Source organism: Scleropages formosus, chromosome 24 (genome assembly GCF_900964775.1).
Source record: "Scleropages formosus chromosome 24, fSclFor1.1, whole genome shotgun sequence".
NCBI classification, from domain to species: domain Eukaryota; kingdom Metazoa; phylum Chordata; class Actinopteri; order Osteoglossiformes; family Osteoglossidae; genus Scleropages; species Scleropages formosus.
This window is the reverse complement of record NC_041829.1, coordinates 6,924,810-6,945,024: the sequence shown is the minus strand read 5'-3', so window position 1 is coordinate 6,945,024 and position 20,215 is coordinate 6,924,810. Positions and strand designations below refer to the sequence as shown.

General features: G+C 45.0%; 1 protein-coding gene across 1 annotated transcript in view; it reads right to left on the bottom strand.

The window, feature by feature from the left end:
- Nucleotides 1-19,044, bottom strand: part of LOC108936518 (semaphorin-3E-like) — a 37,851-nt gene extending 18,807 nt beyond the window's left edge. Inside the window, exons 1-5 of the mRNA XM_018755926.2 lie at nucleotides 18,555-19,044; nucleotides 18,104-18,343; nucleotides 4,137-4,297; nucleotides 2,921-2,980; nucleotides 1,729-1,848 (exon numbers count right to left, since the gene is read on the bottom strand). Of these exons, the coding sequence (XP_018611442.2) occupies nucleotides 1,729-1,848; nucleotides 2,921-2,980; nucleotides 4,137-4,297; nucleotides 18,104-18,218 (456 nt within the window). The 5' untranslated portion in view covers nucleotides 18,219-18,343; nucleotides 18,555-19,044. The remainder of the gene's footprint in view (nucleotides 1-1,728; nucleotides 1,849-2,920; nucleotides 2,981-4,136; nucleotides 4,298-18,103; nucleotides 18,344-18,554) is intronic.
- Between the last annotated feature and the right edge of the window lie 1,171 nt (nucleotides 19,045-20,215).

Below are 20,215 nucleotides of genomic sequence, written 5' to 3'. Positions count from 1 at the left end.
TAGAAAATAAAAGCCTGACAGGAAGAAGGATGGCAAAACCGTCTTTAGGCCGGGGAGGTTCCCAGTTAAAGGTGCGCTGACTGAACGATGACTGGAAGGAGCCCCAGAGCTCTGGGGAAGCCGCAGCAGATGCCCGGAGTCCAGCAACGGGGGGGGGGGGGAGCCTGGTTCTTGTTAAACTGTCCAAAACTGGCTTTGAGGTCCCTCCGAGGGGGTCACCGCACATGCCAGCCTCAGAGCCACCCCACCCCACATTGGGGACCTCCCCAGCTTGTCAGAGCCAGATGGGAGGGGATGGGACCCCCACCCTCCCACAGGGGCCCTCCCGGGTCAGCGCTAAGGTGGTTGAGCTCAGTCCAATTCACCCGTGGTGGAGCGGCGGCGGCCTTCGAAACACTGCGTTTCAGCCACAAACGTCGGAATTTCAACTGACACCAATTACGGCTACGAGCATCTTTGTTACACGCGTAACACATAGCTTTAAAAAAAAAAAAAAAAAAACCGTAACAAATCAGCACACTTGTCGGCGCCGGTAAAGCAGATCCCAGCGAATGACGCGGGGAAAGTTTCCGTGCTGCTTCCTAGCATCTCGCGCGGCCTCTCGGGAGGCGGGAACGCTCGTTTTCCTTCCCCGCTTGTTGATGCGGATCGCTGTCTGAATGATAAAATGCGGCGAGGGCCCGGCTCGCGCGCCCTCTCTCAGGAAGCCGAAACGGGGCGACAGACACGTTCGCTTTTGTACGTCTGCGGAGGAAATGAGGCTGCGCTCCGCGGAGACGTCCCCTGCCGCACGCCGCTCCGCGGGTTACAACGGAAACCAAAACAACGCTTGCAAAGCGTATGACGGAAAACACATCTTTCTACAAATGCTGCGAGGGAGAAGTCATTTGGGCTGTTTCGCTGCGTCACGCCGGGGTGGAAGCCTGTTATTCGGAACGTCTGAGTCGACGGCACGTCCTACCTTCCATCCTTCCGTACCCTTTTCTAAAATTTGCGCGTTTCCGCGCTCACGTTTTACTTCTTGGCAGCGAAAAGCACCAAAAACAGTACAGGAATGCGGAGCTGCTTTGATTCACCTCTTTTCCGCAGTGTTTACGACCCGCGTCCCATATTCCTGAGCGTCGACGATCGAAATCGCTCAACATTGCGAGCGTAGCACGTTTTGTGGGATCAACCGCACAACAAACAACGTTAAAATAGGATTGTGGAGTGGTTTTTTTTTTTTTTATTTTTCAGTCATTTCCAGTTTCAAGTTTGTCATAGATAATTTAATTAATTTAAAATTAGCCTTAATTCTAATAGAGTTCAAAGTTAATAGAAATGTTTTTTAAAAAAAAAACGAGTCATAATATAGCTTTTCCCAGTACTTTTACAGAGGCTAACCTCTTGATAAAAATCAATAAATGTCTATTATTATAAGAAATTTGTAACCTTTTGCAGGCTTCAGGAATGAATCGGGTCAGTTATCTCGTCTCATTAGAATTTATGGAAAGTTATGTACGGTGGCACAATGATGACATTATTTTCCGGTAATTTTAAATTACTTTCAATGCTGTTTGAAGTTTATTACGTTTTATGTAGCACTAAACTTTCACTGACTGTGAATTAGTAGAAGCGATTCCGGATTTATGAACGAACGGACCGGAGTTGTGACGTACTTCCGGTGTGTTTGTTAGCGGAGGACCCAATTTACAGAGCAGCTGTGGTACGGGGTGCGGTATCACGTACCTCCTTCCAGCGGCCCACTCGAACAAACGCACAGACAGGGTCGAACGCGCCCGTCCCACAGGCCAGCAGATGGGTCCTGTTGTACTGATGCAGGACCTTGATGTAGTTCCCACATTCAGACTGAGGAGAGAAAGGTTTGCTCCGTCAACTGCCTAGCACTGATATATATCATATAGCCAACAATTCCCGAGGTTATTATTCAAAATGATAACTTACTTACATAATGAAAAATAGAAAAAAAAGCTTCAAACAGAAAACTGAGAAATGGATTGAGCAAATGTCTCATATATTAGTGCTGGAATTTGATGCGATCTGCGTATCTTCGACTTAATGCCCCTCTCGGGTATACTTCATTAATTAGTTTGAGGGGAAACATAATGTACAGCATCTTTTTTCCTCCTGTGAAATTCCTCCACCGATCAAACCGTCGCCGGGGAAAGCGACAGAAAGAAAACTCTGTTTCCGTCTTTTATGTGTTTATCTAAGGTGACTTACAACGTTTCACTGCGAAATGTGCACTTTTTTTTTTTTTTTTTACACATTCATGCAGCTGGGGCAATGTACCGATGCAGGGGGAAGCGCCTTGATCGAGGGCACTGGAGCAGGGTGAAATTCGAACAGGGACCTTCTCGTTAGAAGGGAAGAGCCTCAACACACAATTACTCTCCAGGTACATAAGACTGTACGCATCTGAAATATTTTTTTCCGGGGGAAGAAGGACTAAGCTGTAACAAAGTTCATCCTGACAATCAACTGACAGCAGAGACAATGAAAATATGGGTGGATAGATAGATGGTTTTGCAGAATATAAAACTACAAATACTGCAGAACCAGAATACTGAAATACTGAATATTAAAAGAGGTGGATCAAAAGTATGTGATGAAAAACTCCTGAACGTCTCTGCAGAAGAAAACTGTGTTCCGAAAGACATGGGTTTTGACACCTTTCTTGAATGCTCGAAGGGATTCAGCACATCTGAGGGATGGAGGGAGTCTGTTTCACCAAAAAACTGATAACGGTTGCTGTCTAGAATCTGGGCCCCATGTGGACCCAGAATTATTTACATAGATAGATAGATATCAATTTTTTTTAGCTGAAAAATTATAGTTTCCAAAGAAATATACTTTCCAAAAATGGAAGTCAGACAGACAGACAACTGTTGAAGCAGAACTATAGCTATACCAGCCCTACCTTCTCTCTGCCTTTCATCAGACATTCTTCTACTTGTGTGGCTGTGCTGGGCCAATGGATCTGTAAGGAAGCGATTCATATGAAATTTATGCTTTCTTTGTTTACACTTCATGAATTTAACTGACTCTTGTTGTGTCATTTTAATGATGCGTTATTTCATACAGACATTTTGGTCGGTCCCATAAACTGCAAGAAACACTCAGAACACAGAGTAATGACCAAACAAAATCTATATCTTGTCTTTGGGGTTTCAAACAAAAGAGAAATGTTCCAAGGGTAAACTGTGAGGTTTAAGTTTTAATTTTATGATGCAGAACCGTCAGCACCTCCGTGGTTTTGACTAAAAGAGGAGAGCGGAGTGGAGGGACCGTTGGAAGGGGCCTCAACGAGCACGTGGTTCGGGGTCGAGTTAGCCTCCCCACCCCCCCCGGGATTTTGGGCTGGGTAAAGAAAGACAGAGGGAGTCTGGATCTTGTATGTCAGCAGGGATGTCGAGTCTTTGAAAGACAGAATAAAGTTCAAGGACATTTTATTTATAATCATTTAGCCCTGTTGGAGTCCTCACCACCTTTGCTGGAGTTCCTGACTCGAGGTTCTTGCAGAGAAGTGGCACCATCCTGAATGTCCATCTTCCACCCTCGCACAAACTTTTTACACACATCCCATCACTGGTTTAACGGCGCAAATAAACGATTTCATGCGTTACACAATATAGGCGGCTGAGGTTTTATATAACAAACTGCAACATCAGGCATATGGTCTAAAGCTGACTAAATATTTTTAACCGTTCCAGTGCCACATCTCTTCAATTATAAAGCCAAATATTTTTCATCAATTATCTTTTTTATTATCCATGGACATGGTCGACGGATTAGTCCTGGGATTCTTTAGCCTTGATTAAGTACACAGTGTGCTGTACTTGAGTGACAGGGCCACCTTAACACAACATAAAGGTCCCTAAGATAGATTTCCTGGAACCCAAAACCCCTCCGGTCACCTAGTGTGAAGCGGTGACTATTCGGACTTACGATAAATATTACCATTATGATGATTCATTTCAACAACAAACCCATCTTTGCTCTGATTTCTTAAGTACCAACAAGAAACAGTATTTTTAACCCCCTAAAAGAGGTTGTCTTACGAACAGAAGTGCACATGGACGAACACGAAGGGCTCAGGGCCGGGTGTGAGCGAATGAGAAAATGAGAAAACGAACCTCTTTGTGATGCTCATCGACGCGCTCCAGATTCAGGGAGTAGAGGGCGTCACGGCTGCCGACAAACAGCCTCTCCTGGTACTCGTCCAGCAGCATGGTTCGAACACCCCGACCGAACCGGGGGCTGTGAAACACTCGGGTCCTGTTCACATCCCACAGCTCTGTTGGAGACACGAAGGCTCGATCACACACGAGGGACTCGGGAGGAACATGAACCAATGACATTCTCTTTACAGCTATTACAAAGGGTGGCACAGTGAGTAACAAGAAAACATTGGTTCGATCCCCGCTTAGACCGTGTGAAGTGTGCATGCTCTCTCTGTGTCTGGGTGGGTTTCCTCCAGATGCTCTGGTTTCCTCCCACACTCCAAAAACATGCTGTTCAGGTTCTTCCATAGTGTGTGAGTGACAGAGAGAGAGTGTGTTTCACTGATGTATGGATGAGTGACCCATTGAAAGTAGTGTACCTAGCAGTGTAAGTCACCGCGGTGAATAAGGTGTGTGGGCTGATAACACTACATAGAGTTCATTGGAAGTCGCTTTGGAGAAAAGTGTCTGCTAAATATGTAAACGTACAACGCACAACTGTCACTGTACAATAAGCCTTAATAGCGGAACACGTGACCTCATGAACTCCATGAAGATACGCTAGGGCACTGAGTTCCCCTCCATCATTCAGGTGACGTGTTTGAGGCTCCTCTAAGATGCCGGCAGACCTTCATTTCCTCCATGTCTGTAGCCGGTTTGCGGTTCAGTGCACGACTCAGAAACAACATATCTGTGGTTTTCAGGGGCTCCGTGTGACTGAGGCAAACTGATAACCGCTAATCCCCCCCGGTGGCAAAATGCGCATCACCTTCGGCAGAAAACTGCACAGTTGCTTATTATTTTTGAACATCCATTATCACGACAACGGCACAAAGAGCTTCTTGATGAGTGCAACATGGCCGAGGCATCTCTGGAGCACCGGGGGTTGGGAGCTAAATGTACTGCTATGGGGGAACATTTGAGCTGCTTTACAGCGTGCTTACAATAACCTGTGATGCCGGTGTATATGAAAGGCATCTGTCCGAGTGGGACCCTAATAAGTCAGATGCCATATGATTATTATTAGACATTATTTAAGTGACCCTTTGTCCAAGATTTCTTATAATGACAAGTCTTTTAATCAAGATACTTACTGTGACTTTTTTTGCATGAGTACTGTTAGTTTTCAGAGTATTCTTAGAGTGCATTGCAGAAGGGTACTACAGCAGGAGTGGGATTTGAACCAACAGCCTTCCAATTGCGAGGAAATCTGCCCACAAGGTACCAGCACTTCTCACTTTACAAGGTAAAGTGCCCAAAACACTACGGTACCAGCAGCCCCTCTGCGGTTTATTTCAAACAAATTCCAACATAGGCATTTATGTACCTTTTGAAGACATCAGTAAACAAGTGAAACCTTTTATAAAAAAAAAAAAGAGAGAGAGAGAAAAGCCGCCACAACGCAGAACATAAATCCTGTTGCAGAACATTTCCAAGTAATATGCATTTGTATAAAATGAGGCAGCTTCTAAAGAAGAGAGGGAGCCTGTGAGCGCTCGCGACTTCACAGTGTCACACACAGCATATCACTTCATAAATCTACACTGTGGCCAACCTGCAGAGACGCGAGTCTGTTACCAATTACTCTGAGTTCACTTTAGAAGCTACAACCTCACAACCTACTGCTGAAGGGAGAACAACACACCGACACTGGTGTGGAGAAGGAATGATTAAAACAGGGAAAAAAAAAAAAAAAAATTAAATGCATTGCACAGCAAAAGGCTATTTTGCCAGTTTTAATATATTTTGATTGCTTGTGTATCCTCTAATATTATTAAAAAAATAAATAAATAATTGGGAGGAGGGTATCAGGATTTGTCTATCCTGTGTCTCGTGCATCTACTTGAACGATGAACCTCGGTGCAGCAAGTGGTAAGCAACAAATTAGGTTTACTTGAGTCACATGTCTCTTTCTCTTAATGTAATGCATAAATTGTAATTTTGCCGAGATGTTCGTCGCTTTGGACAAAAGCGTCTGCTAAATGAATACATGTAAATGTAAGGTGACTTACACTGCTAGAGACACTACTTACATTGGGTCACTCATCCATACATCAGTGAAAGACACTCTCTCAGTGTCACTCACACACTATGGGGGGACATATCACTTGTTTACGACAGATTTCGTGAGGGTCCCCTCTCTACTTGGGTGTTGCATTCCAATAATTAGATGATGTCATACTGTATAACCACAATACAAGGACAGTGCGCGTGGAACATGTGAGGCCTACGCTTACGTGAAATGGATTGGATCGGTACAAATGTTCTGCATGCCCAGAACAGGAAAAATTAAGAGCAATCAGTTGACGGAACTGCTGTCCCTGTAAGCTTATCTCTACAAGGGTTACGAAGGCGGACTTCGGGATTGCCGTGGCCGGAGGCGCCGCTCATTTCGCTGGGGTCTCTATGGGAAAGGATGCATGGGAAATCTGACACCTGTCTGCCAGGCCGTCACGCACCGCCTCGTACCAATCGATACCAATTAGCATCGGCCACGCTTGCCAAACGGGTTCAATTCCGCTCCAGAGGCAAACAGGCGTTTTGGGATATAACATGACCGCTGTTCTAAATAACCTGACTTGATGGGCAGAACGTCCTACAAAGACACAGGTAGATTCCACAGAGCTCAAAAGACAATCTGAGGAGGCATCGGAAGAGCAGGATAATAAACTCTGGATCTCGATGATTTTGAAAGCGCGGATATTTGACCTCCACCATCAGATCCGCTACTTGGATTTTTGGCAGCTCGAGATAAAAATCAGTCTGCCACCTCTGAGACGTGTAACCCTCAATGAATAAAGGTGCACATACATTATATATGCGAAAATCAGTCATTTAATTGTAGACACTGATGGGTCATGAAGACGAGAAAATAAAATGATAAATATATATATATATATAATATACAGTATATAATAAATGTTATTTTATTATATTACATAGAATCACATATATTTGAACTTTATATAGGCTCAGAATACACATTTGTACTTTAATGACTGAAAACTTATTTCAAAGACTGAAGTTCGATAATAGGACGCACAGCGACATTTTCATAGAAAATGTTCCCCACGAAGCTGCAAAGTTTCAAAGAGCTGTAGCAATGAGGTGTCAAACTCCACCTTTGCTGACAGTGTTGCACAAAGGAACCTTGGATGTAGCTGAAATATTGAGTTTGAAAGCTCACATCTGCAGATTATTCATGGGTCGGACAGCGCGGTACCCAAACGCTGTCAAACGTGTGCGCTTGGTAGTCCTGACAACCCCGAAGCTCTGGGTGAAGGCCTTGGGTGAAGGTCTGCAGAAGACAAACCCCAGTAGAGATGACACCACCTTCTGGAGAAACTGCATGATGACCTCAAGCAGCACAGCACATGGCAGGTTGGCCTTGAGCACCAAAAACCCTGAGCCCCGTAGAGGGGGCACCTCAGCTGGCCCATCCCCAGCCAGTCATCCTTTCTCGAGGTAACCACACGCCCATGATGCAACACTTCCAGAGCCCTCGCTCACTTCCAAACTGCCACGGGACAGACAGTTCCCACCGCCGTTCCGCTTTACACAAAACAGCCAGACATCATCTATCACATTCGTATATTCAAGCACAAAATATTCATCCATCTTTTAACGTTAAAAACACCTTTAATGCTCAAAACGAGATTCGGTCGGTTGTTGCTTCCTCTTTATTTGCACGCTTTTTGCAAAAACACCATTATATATCTAAATAAATCAAAATGAAAACAAGCTTGTCAAGTTATGTTATGCCGGTACACTAAGATATACTTAATGTAATTACATAATCTTAGCTGCCATGGAATCAAGATTAAAGTTTTACACTGCAGTGGGGGGGGGGGGGGGGGGGGGCAGCTCAAACTGAAAAACAAAAATATATGGTATATATAAAGGACAAGGGTACTTTACCTGGAAATACAAAATGTTCCAGCAAGAAACTGCGACAATTTTCAATAAAAAATTATTTCAAAACAAGTCATCCTTTTTACACACTCCAGTAATCATAAACAATATGGACCTGTCTATTAAGATTATTGTGGATAATTATGATTTCGTCCTGTAAACACAAAATCATTTGAGGTTTTTCCATTTGTTACAAGCATACATGGCAACAATTGGTAAACTACATTAATGAATAAATTCTTCATTTGTATATTTACTGCAAATACTGTAAGTTATTTCAAGCAGATGTGTTCCCATTCCTTCCATGAAGCTACGAAATAGACTCAGACTATAGTCATTACAAAGTTTAGGCCACTGCATAGTTCAACGTGCTCAATTACTAAAGAGAAATAGGTAATTGTATTTTTTGATGGCATAAACAAATTAAAATTGCTTTAATAAACAAACAAAACACTGATGCTGTGGGAAGAAACTCAGACATGGTAACATGTCACTCGTGACTTTCATAGAGTTGTGTAGACATATCGACACCAGCTATTCAGGTCACTGCTCCGTTACCTTGGGTACTTGTTGTCCTGGCGACAACGAAAGCTTTTTATATGCAGGGGGCATTTTCAAGCAACAAATGGAAATCCATATTGAGCAGCCTGCTTTTGACATGCCGCACTCCAGCCTTGGGCGAATGAAGAGTGGCAGTCAGACAGAGGCAGGTTCCAAATCTATAGTGCTGGGGAATTACGAAAGAAAACCAACAATCCCCTGGAGGGCAGGTAAGAAAAAAATTCAATTAAAACAGCCTGGCTTCGGCAGAAATTTGACAGACAGACCAAAAAAAAAAAAAAAAAAAAAATCCATCGCTACTTGCACTTGAGCACTCGGACAGGTTTGTGACATCAGCTGAAGTCCTCCTGCCAGAAAGGGTGGAAACCATCCGGGATGAAGAGTCACCCAGACAGAACACGAGAGTATGGGCCACAGTTATGTGGATGAAGCTGATGTTTCCATGCAGGATACACTGTGGTACACAGCATTGGAATGGGTTTTCTAGCAAGCAAGATTCCCGTATGCACCCATAATGAGTAACCTGGACACCCGGAATCCCGTAACCGCAGGGGTCTAGGAACTGTCACAGGGAGGGGACCTGTGGCCCAAAATGTCAACTCTCAAGATCTTCTCTCATCTGTACTTGGGGCAAATACAAAGTCCCAATGAGATACATACGGGGTCTACAGAGCATTCCGGAACAGCACGCGCATGGGGTTTATGACAGGAGCACCCATAGGGAAGGATTTGGGTCGCATCCAGAGATATGCAAACAACCTGGAGGAGAAAATATTTTTAAAGCAGATTTCCGAAGTATTTACCACAATCCAGTTAGAAATGTTTGCAATGGTAGAAAATGTGCCTGACGCTGTCGCGTTGTTCTCGCCGAGTAATCCGTTACCATCAGCGAACCTTACAGACGTTCTGCGTTGCTCCATCAACGCACTCCTTTGCTTTCATGTTTATTAACGTCTGGAAACAATTACCTCAGGTACTTGTTTTTCTTGGACATCTCTCAAAAATAGGGAAATGAGAAATATAGGAAAGCAAGCAACACTGTTAGTCACTTGTGGGGAAAACAAAAAAAAACAAAAAAAAAAAAAACCACAATAAAGGAGTGTTGTTTTGTTTCTCCGCCTTAATAAACAAGACATGGTGTTAAAAGAATGAAAAGAAAGACGTGAACTTTCTAAGAGACTCTTCCGACTGTCACAACTCGCTTCTCTTTCCCGATGACTGAACTAAAAGGGAATCTCCGCATCCCCCCCGCTGTCGGCTACAGCAGGTGGAGCGACTCGAGGCTTTAATGTCGATTAAAAGGCTCTGCAAAATTACGCTTTGCTGAAAACAAAAGGGTCTTGGCGAGACTGTGGAATGCCACGCGAGAAAATGATACCTCTTCGACAGTTTCAGCGCTGGGAGTTGAAGTGCGGCGGGACGCCAAGGAGATTGAGCAGAACAAAGGATAATAAAGGCACTGATCTTAAATGTAACCCTGTCTGGAAGACCCTGCAAATATTTCCATGTAAACAAGCTGCTTTATTTCTCTGGGGGGGAAAAATCCTTAACGCCTGAGCAACATCGACCGAGAGACATTGGTGTTAAACGGGAGCGTAAAAACACGAGATGGTAGAAAATCCCCTCCAGGTTTACAGCGTCTTATTGGCTGAATCACAATGATATAATTGGACCTTGATGAATCACAATGATATAAATAGGTTATTATGACATTAATGACACAAAAATGCTCTAATGTAAAAAGCAAAAGCATTTATACAAATCAATTTTGAACTGGAACTGAATGAAGCAGAAATGAAAAAGGGATACAATTTTTACACGTACAGAATACCTAAGAATGTATAAATTGAGAGGAACGTAAATGGAATCGGTTAAATCAATATTAAATACACATTCGTGCTTTTTAAAGTTAAGAAATATACATTTGAAATGTTTACAGATGTTTGAGGATGACAGAATCCCAAAGGTCACTATCAACAGGTAAAGGCTTTGCTAACACACTTGAGTCCACCAATTAAAGACCACATTTCAGAAAGTAAGATTTATTCAGCTACTTTACAAAAAAAAAAACAAAAAAAAACTTCCGAAGGTTGTCTTGCACTATGGCAAAGAGCCCAAACCTGGACCAATGAGTCCAAACAGCTGATTTATTTTCAATGTTTAGCCACTAAGGATACAACCAGCAGGGCAAATTGAGCTACATTTTACCAGTGTGTTGGACAAGGCTCATTCAACTCACACACCTTCATACAAACACACACGTATTGTTGGTCAGACAGGTCAGATTTAAGATTTCAGAACCCAGCACACAGTCTTCATAGACGAATGATCTTTACTGTGGACCAATTCAGATGTCCTGAACTTCGGTGGCGAAATATGCAGAGCGGACGAGTGAGTTGACGAAAGACGAACGTGGAAGGAGGGACGCGGTTTCCGAAGATCAGGTTCCCATCCCTCACAAAGAGTTCCTTCATCACCATCGCAGAAGCTCAGCATCCCCCAGAGCAATGGGCAATTACAGCAGTATTAATTTGGCTCCGTGTTCCTCTGGGTGTTTTTTAATGATGTCACAGGCCAAATGAGAGCCACATGGAGCCGTTGCGCGAGAGCCCCGCGGTCCTATACGAGCGCTTAAGCAGAGACATCAGGGAGGATGATAAAATAGAGCAACACATGTCAGAGGATGACTTTGAAGCACGGAGGTCAGCCATCTCGCATTGCCTTTGGTTCATCATCCATACTTGGTTTTTACCCAGGGCTATAATTGCAAAAACGTGCACACAGTAAAGTCAAAGCTGTGTTCTACTGAACTCTCGGGGTTGGTTTCACGGTCCAAGCGTGTCGTACCGTGTGCCGTTAATTGACAAAACATGATCGAAGCACAGCTCTGAGTTACTTCCAACCAATCAGGTACGATTTTTGCGTTTTTTTTTCCCCTACAGAGAGCCGCAACTGGGAAACCAAGGGATCACACAGGGTGTTCGTAGGGTCCAAATAACGCGAACCCTCGCTTTGAAATCACAGCAAACATGATGAAATCACCTCATAGAGAATAAATCAGGGAGATGTTTTCAAAGTCATACCGCTTGTGGAAGATGACATAAGAAACGTGTTCAGGGTGGGAAACTTATACCTCGAGCATGGGGTATGAGTTTGTGCGTGTGAGGGGTTTGAAGCACGACGGCGTCCTTCAACCGGGCAGCCAGGCAAGGGATTCAAACGTTGCTCCGATGTTGTTCAAAGAGACTGGAGTGTGGAGAAGTTTGCCTTCACATCACTGATGTTGCACAGAAGACACAGCGCATCCTTGTCTCCCATCCTAAAACACACACTTCTTAAGTCACCCTCCCCCAACAGCTCGACTAGGAAAACTTCTCCCTGATCTATCGTCTATGAGATGATTTCATTATGTTTGCTTTGAATGGAAAGCGAGGGTTCGCATCACATGGAATTAAGTCATAGATACACTGCGGTTGACGCACAATGCGTATCGAACTGTTGCCCGCTTAAACGTCACGGTCTGAGCTGAACGCAAACCACATGAAGAAGCGAAGCGGCGCTTACGCTCCCCTGCTCATGCCGAGTTCTTTAAAATAAAACCTAACCTTGACCGAAATCATTCAAGAGCCAGACAAAATACAGTTTTTCTTGTTTGAAGGAAGGTTTAAAATTACATGGAGCTCAGAAGAAGTTGGCACGTGTGTAATTACTACCTGAAACCAGCGCGGCGTAGGAGCGGTCTGGTTGTAACAGTATCCGTTCAAGCCAAACACTGAGATTGAAATCAAAAGCCTCGTGCGCTACTGTCCACCCTCCCTGATTCAAACGTGGAAACAGCAGAAGGCATCCTCTCCATAGTTATTTGGATTTTAGCAAATGGATCTTTAAAACGGTTATTCTTACACCGAAAAAAAGACCATATGCCACGGTAAACAGCCTCGGACACAGCCAAGTATTAAATCGTTTAGTCAGTCATATTTAGAACGAGCTTTTATTTCTGTGCTGAAGTTCGGTTTATACCCATTAAAAAGGTGGAAAACTAACTGCGATGAAACAGCTCAAGCATGATAAATGGCCCACTGGGAGAGCGTTCAGTGGCAATATTTTACTTCTTTACAAGTAAAAATTTCACTGAAAATACACAGTGGAATAAGTTTATTTGTACAAATTAAGGCCAATGACTTTCTTTTAATGAAAACACCATGATGCCACATTAAAACTCTACTGCCAGTGGAATATGATGTTAAGTTGGTTTGTGGTGTTTTCAAAATTATATGATCGGTATAATATGATTATTATTTTAACCTGGAAAGGAGGTGTGATAAAGGAGCAGATTTGGCACTTTATGGGCTGTTTGCTCGAAGTGTAACACATCCACTCATTCAAGTGGAGAAGTTTTGATTTAACAAGAGGTACCAGGTATTGACCTCTTATTGCTCGAGTTTTACTCAACTTCCAGTACTACTTTTCAGTCTTCCACTTTATCTAGTTCCACTATTACACATCTACTTTAGCAATATTCACGTACTGAAACTTTCTTTAGTTATTCCAGTGTCATCTACCACTACTTCTTGTGTGTATACTGATCTATCTATCTATCTATCTATCTATCTGTCTTCTTGTTCAGAACTGCTGCAGTAGTGTCAGGAATTCCCTGTAAACACAGTCATAAATCCAGCTGAAAACATCAAACTACCAAGTTCCCACTCCAGACCTCCATACCACAGAGGCTGCTATTAATTAGTTGATCTCCATCCATTTCAGTTTCAACTGTTTGTAAGCCTATGTGTGGGGCATCATGGTGGCACAGTGAGTAGCGCTGCCGTCTCACAGCGCCTGGGTGGTGCAAGAGGATGTGGGTTCAATCCCCACTCGCTCTGTGTGGAGTTTGCATGTTCTGTGTGGGTTTTCTCTGGGTGCTCTGGTTTCCTCCCACCCTCCAAAGACATGTTGTTCAGGTTCACTCATAGTGTGTGAGTGACACAGAGTGTGTCTGTTCCACTGAGGTATGGATGAGTGACCCAGTGTAAATAGTGTATCTAGCAGTGTAAGTCACTGTGGTGAATAAGATGTGAGGGTTAATAACACTACGCAGAGTTCATTTGAAGACACTTCGGAGAAAAGCAACTGTTAAATGTATATGTGTATTTTTGCTTTACCTCTTTTTAGATCTGTGGTCTATTCTGGTAGCCATATATATTATTTGGGCTGATGTGCATCTGTGAACCGCTTGCTTCTTTTCACGCTCAAGGTTTCAGGGGTCATTGGGACACACAACACACTTGGGGGAGATTTGGACCTTCTGTATCAGTGATGTGATACCAAAAAGCACTAAAAGTTCATTATCATTCTGACTCTTCATAAACCAAAGAAAAAAACCAGATGTGCCCTGGTCAGCAAAGGTCTTTGTGGAGGTAAAAATGGACTTTTAGCCAACCCCCGGGGGGACTTACAGGAGGAGAAAGCCATTTTTCCAATGGAACACAATGGATGTTTGTATAAGAGGAGCACTGTGTCCTGGAAGTATTATGCATAAAAAATAACGTCCACACATCTGCGCGTCGAGCTCGCTGGCATCCTGATGTAACTGGCAAAGTGCGGCGCTGTGATTGCTGGGAACCAAGGCTCTGTATTGTTCCGTGAGCTGCACTCCTGGAATTATTGTGAGCCCTGAATAAACAGCTCAGGGCTAAGGCCCAACAGCCTGGAAGATTTGATCTGGCGATCTGAGCTGAAGTGGACGTATCAAAACCAACGAGTGCCATATCAGCGACTCGAAAGGCGTTTAAACACGGGACTTTCCGCGCTGTACGAGGCACGCCACATTGTGTGTAACATGTGGCCAGATTCCGCAAATTAAAATGTCAAAAAGAGTCCTGCGGCATATTACTGCAAGGGTCATAACCCAAGAGTTGAAGAGATTTAATAAAAAGCACCTGATGGCCAGTGTCAGGCAAGAAAGTCGTTCCTGGGAACAAAGTCATTGGGTGTGTGTTCATGCATGCGTGTGTGTGGCAGTGACGGACACTGCAATGTCCCTGGGGGGTTGTGACCCACAGAAGTGAGGCAATAAGTGCGGACAAAGGTTGATTTATCTGCAAGCACTATGGGAAACTAAACTCAGCTGTGTTTCTCATCGCGTGCTATGGTGTCCCTTCTGCTTTACCCTTTGAGATAATTACTAAATAAATCTGGAATTACACTTACATCTTCAGTTATAAAGCCATACACAAGCAGTTTGTTTACATAGCAACAGAAAGATGTGCAGTAATAAAAATGTGGCCGCAAAGCCCCCTGTATGAGTTACGCTCTTCAATTCAGTCTAGAGTTCCTACAATCTAGCAGCAATTAATGTCAAAAAACATTTAGTGGAACGTTGTATTTTAGCAGGAACGACTTCTGACTTCCACACGGAGATTGTTTTTGAGGCATTAGAATCAGAGACACGCTTCAAACATCAGTTATTAAGAACAAGTTGTTATAAAACAAACAAAGTAACTCCAGTTGTTGGGATTATAAACAAAGAAAAATCTAAGTATCTTAATGTTAAAGCTACTGGTGTAAATTATGGGGGTGCTGTGCCAAAATTATATAGATAGATAGACAGATAGATAGATAACCTAGAGACACTTGCTAATATAGTAATTACAAATAAACGAGTAATTAAATGCCCTGAGGACAGGAATTTTTCTGACTCACGCTTCAGAGAGGTGAGGCTGGAAGTGGGAATTCACCCAGGAGGTATGTAAGTTGGTGCAGAGATTTACATGTCTAGACTGATAAAATGCACCCTGCCAACCAGGACACAACTGAGCATTTGAATAGTATCCTATCATTAAAGAATGAAAAAAAACTTAAAAAAAAAAAAAAAATCCAAGACTAAATATGTGTTTTTGTGGCAGCTGCCAGCAAGTGAGTGATCCTACGAAGGAACGCGCACGGTTACACAACGTGCGGAAAGATGTTTCGAAACGGAGAACCGCTTCTGTGAAAAGGCGTGTGGGTCGCACGATGGGACCTGCCTTAAGACCACAGTCTCCCGCCAGTTGCATCAAAATGGGGACGGGGGTTAATTACAGACTTTGTCCTTAACCATTTATTACAGCTGTTCCAGGTGTGGATGATGGGGAAACAGGACCAAAGCCTTAGAACACAATTCCCAAACAAGGCGTTCACCTTAATAATTACATCATCATGAATCACTGCTTCACACTGCGCCGCACGTGAGTCTCGACAACAATTATGTTTGATTGTTTAGTATCTGCAGTCTGTCATCCGGTCTTAAGAATAACAATAAATAAGTAATGCATTTCTGATCAAAGCACTGAAGTTTTAAGTTAGAAACATCGTAAGAAGGCAGAGTAGCTGCTAAGGAGCCCTGAGGGAAGCTTGCAGGTTCAAGTTCTTGGAGATCATCTGGTGTAACTTTGAGCTGCATACCAACATCTGGCTGCACGAATGACGAAAGGCTAAAAATAAAAAATATAATAATAACTGGACTAGCAAGTGGCGCAGCGGTTAGAGCTGCTGCCTCGCACTCAAAGAACTCATGTTTGAATCCCATCTCCTGCTGCAGAACCCCTGATCAGGATACTTACCCTGAAGCGATGCCGTGTAAACGTGTACATAAATTAACACCGTTGTTGCTTTGAAGGGAAAAAACGTAGAGATAGTTGTGTAGGGAAATCATGTAGCAGCCTGTAAATGAGATGTCGATTTGATCCTTCATTCTACAGTGACAGGTAGCAGTGCGCTGCATGGGTTTCATCAGCGCCAACACACTCTTGTGGAATTTACACTATATTTTACTGACGGCGCACATTACACACCGAGTGTGAACCTGAACTGGTGCTGATTTTTTTTTTCCCCCGTGTTCTGCACCGAGGCATTCTGCACCCCTCCCTCCCTCCCTCCAAACTGCTATCTCCCAGGCGGGGTACTGAAAGAAAGCGTTCCCTGCCTGCCGGAGCACGCACTTGGAGAGCAGCTCTCGCACTGCCGCACTCCAGCGAAACACACCTCCTAAACGTTGCATTCCTCACGTTCGAGCGGAATACCAGACTTCGACGACACCGAGCATCCAAAATGTCTCGCAAACGTCATTCCGCAATTTGGATGTTGACGGAAAGCAGCGAGAGAGAGCGAGACTACCCACCTTTCCTTTTTTAACATTAAAGTATGCGCACGGTTAATTAACTGTTACCGCATATCTTCCGTGATTTATAGGAACTAAATGAGTTATGGGCCGTTTTCCATCTTCTCAGATGTCTCGGAATACCTCCGTATCTCGACAAGAATGTCGTACCGGTCATTATGTGCTTCGGATGTCAGTCGACGTATCAAGTCTCAGCAAGCTAAGGGTTGACTCCGGATGAGCGTGACCCCCCCCCACCCCCACCCCCACCCCACATTTCAGCTACGCTCAATTCTCAAATATTTTTGGCCGAAGACACGTTGCGGTCAGACCTGTCTACGCGACGTAATGCGATCACGTTTCTGCTGAGTTGAGCGTCCGCAACTGTCAGCGCTAATAAGGGTCCGGCGAACCGTTCGAGCACCCGTGGCCCGGGGTTAGGTGGTTCGCTGCCACTGCGAATCCCTCAGCAGACACTGCATCACACTGCTCTTGCTGTGTGCTCACATGGTGGGGGGGTCCCGTGCCCCACCTTCCAGAGCGAAACCACCGCACTACTCCGCACGCTTCTATACGAGTTCCACCTTGGCACTCCTGAGCGTTTACCACACACCTAGGGATGACGCGGAGGTGGCCCGGCCACGGTTACACCTGTCTGACGGCTGACTTGCATGGCGGAACAAAACAAGTTCGCTCTCGGTGCGCCTCACGTGTGTTAACTTGCTTCGGAGCCCGCAGAATGAATGAATTAAGGTGTTCTCCCAGACCTGCTTTCAAAGCAGCTGCACACCGCTGGGTAAAATAAAGAAAGTGATTTTAAAATTGTGGGGGGCTTAAGCACATCTATTAAAGAACATTATGCTCATTATATTCATTATACTCTTATGTCCTGCTATTAAAAAGTTTAGAAATGCGAGTCTATGAACCTCGTATAACTTTGACGCCCGTTAAAAATGTACCGTATTCCTGTGCTCCAAGTGTGCGCGCATTTATCTTTTAACATTCACCTACTCATTTATGCAGCAGAGTAATTTCTACCGTATCAGTTCAGGGTAGGAACCACGATCAAGGGTGCTACAGCAGGACGTGGGATTCAAACCTGGCTCCTTCTGCAGGACAGCAGCTCTAATCACCACGCCACCTGCTGCCCCCAGCAACCGCACATTTAACTTCATGTCATAACACCGGAAGCACGCTCGTGTTTCAAACCCGCTCATTTGCCACGGTGCCGAGAAAGCGGGGTGAGAGACGGCACCTCGCCTCGATCACCTACCTTTGTGAGACAGCCGTAATCTGGGGGAGCTGCTCTGGGCACCAAGGGCTGAGCTCCTCACGACGAACCACACCAGCAGGAGACGAGGGGCCAAGCTGCTCCGCGGCACCTCCATGGCGCTCTCCGCTCCCTTCTGATCCGCAGTGCCGACCCGACTGCTTTTCTGACTTCAATTACAGAGGGGTTCGAGCATGGGGGGCGGGTACCATCACTTCCATCCAGGCAGCATGGATGTGATGACTGTGGACAAAAAAGGGAAAATGTTTTCGAGCGCTGGTCGTTGAGCAGGGTCCCGGGTCCAAGAGGGGAACTGATCTCCCGCCGGTGCTCTTTCCTCCGCCGGGTGCTCCACACACTCCGCAGGGTGGTGGGGGTATTCCCGAGCCCCTCCTGCACCTCGTACCAGCGAGTGGCCCGCCCCCTCATGCAAGTGTCATGACCCCGCGCTCACCTTTGACCCCTCGGGGACGGAGGTGGTGGAGGGGGGGCACGCCAGGACCCCGTCTCTCCACCGCTTGGGCTGCTTTCTCCTGTCCAAGAAACACGAGCGCTCCACGTGCCTCCTTTACGGGCTTCTCCGTCAGCGCCGAAGGGGCCTGCAGCCAAACTCCCCCCTCTCTTCTGAAGCGCTGCCAATAACAGCGTCTCCTCCTCGCTCCACTCTCGTGCCGCACTTCCTGCGATGCACTCCCCCGACAGCGCTCGGGGTGGGGGGTGGCGGTGCGTAGGGGAGTACGCTGCATATGGTGCGGCTGCGATGCGAAGCGTCTGAACGGCACTCGCACGGAAAGGTGTCACATCCTCCCGCTAAAAGAGCTCCCAGAAACGTGTGCTTTCTAGAACTTTCTCCACCCCTCATGTCTTAGCAGTCTTTTGGAAATGTTGTCTCACACAGGAAATAAAAAATTGTTAGTGTGAGAGGGCAGCAGGTGGCAAAGTAGTTAGAGCCGCCGCTTTGCAGCGAAAAGACGCGGGTTCGACTCCCACCTCCTGCTGCAGTACCCTAGATCGAGGTACCTACCCTGAATTGCTCCGGTAAAATTACCCAGCTGTATAAATGAGTAAATTCAGTTGCTTTGGAGAAAAGCATCAGCTGAAAGAATAAATGTAAACTGCAGTAAGTAGCTGAACAGCGCAGGCTGTTTTGGAGAGAAACGCGAGTTAAATAAATAGATGTAAATGCATGAGCTGCTTTGGGTGGTTGAGTACGCAGAACAGAGGAGTTCAGTCCTCCTACATGGGAAAATTTACACTTCGAAGCAGTTCTCAGTTCCGACCCGCGGTACATTACAGCAGCGTACATTCTTTCACCTGTGGATTTATCAGGGAACGGGTCACACGGGTCACTCAGGTCACTCATTCTCAAGGAGAACGCTGGATTCACCCGCACATTTCTGCGGTTTTTACACCACTTGGTATGTCCTTACAGGGCGCAGCACAGCACCGGTTCATGTCTTTTCCCTCTTCCAGCTCATGGGTGACACCAAGTCGGTAAACATTGTAACTGTACTCCTTCAACGAACATTTAGCTCATTTCCGTCAGTTTCCTTCACTTCGATTGTATGAAAGCAGTACAACAGGAATTATTAAATTACCTTTTCCTGCATTTATTCACTACTTCTACAGTCTGTCTGTGTTTTTACCATGCATCTCCATTAAGAGAAAATGTAAAGCTTAGCCGTCAGCTCGAAACACACGACTGATGCACACACTGCTGAATGATGACAAGTTATCTCCAATAGCATCCCTTTCAATAAATTACACGCTGGGTGACGACTGCTTCCCTGTTCTGAATCAACTCGCACCCTTAAATCCACTCCGGTTTCGGTCGAATGGGACCTAATTAAAATGTTGACGACGTACGTAGTCCAACGATGTATTTTTAGATTTAATTGGTGCCTATCTGCTACAGCGCCGAGCTTGGGGTAAGTCAGCAGGTACAATATGTGCTGGTTTACACCCTACAAAAGCCCAACAAATATGCACAAGTCAGGGAATGACATGTCTAGATGTCAGCAAAAAATAAATACGCGACTCCCTTTTGACTCGACTCGCCGTGAGCAACACGTCCTCCGGCTGTAAAGCATCTCCCTTATTTAAAACTTATTTTAA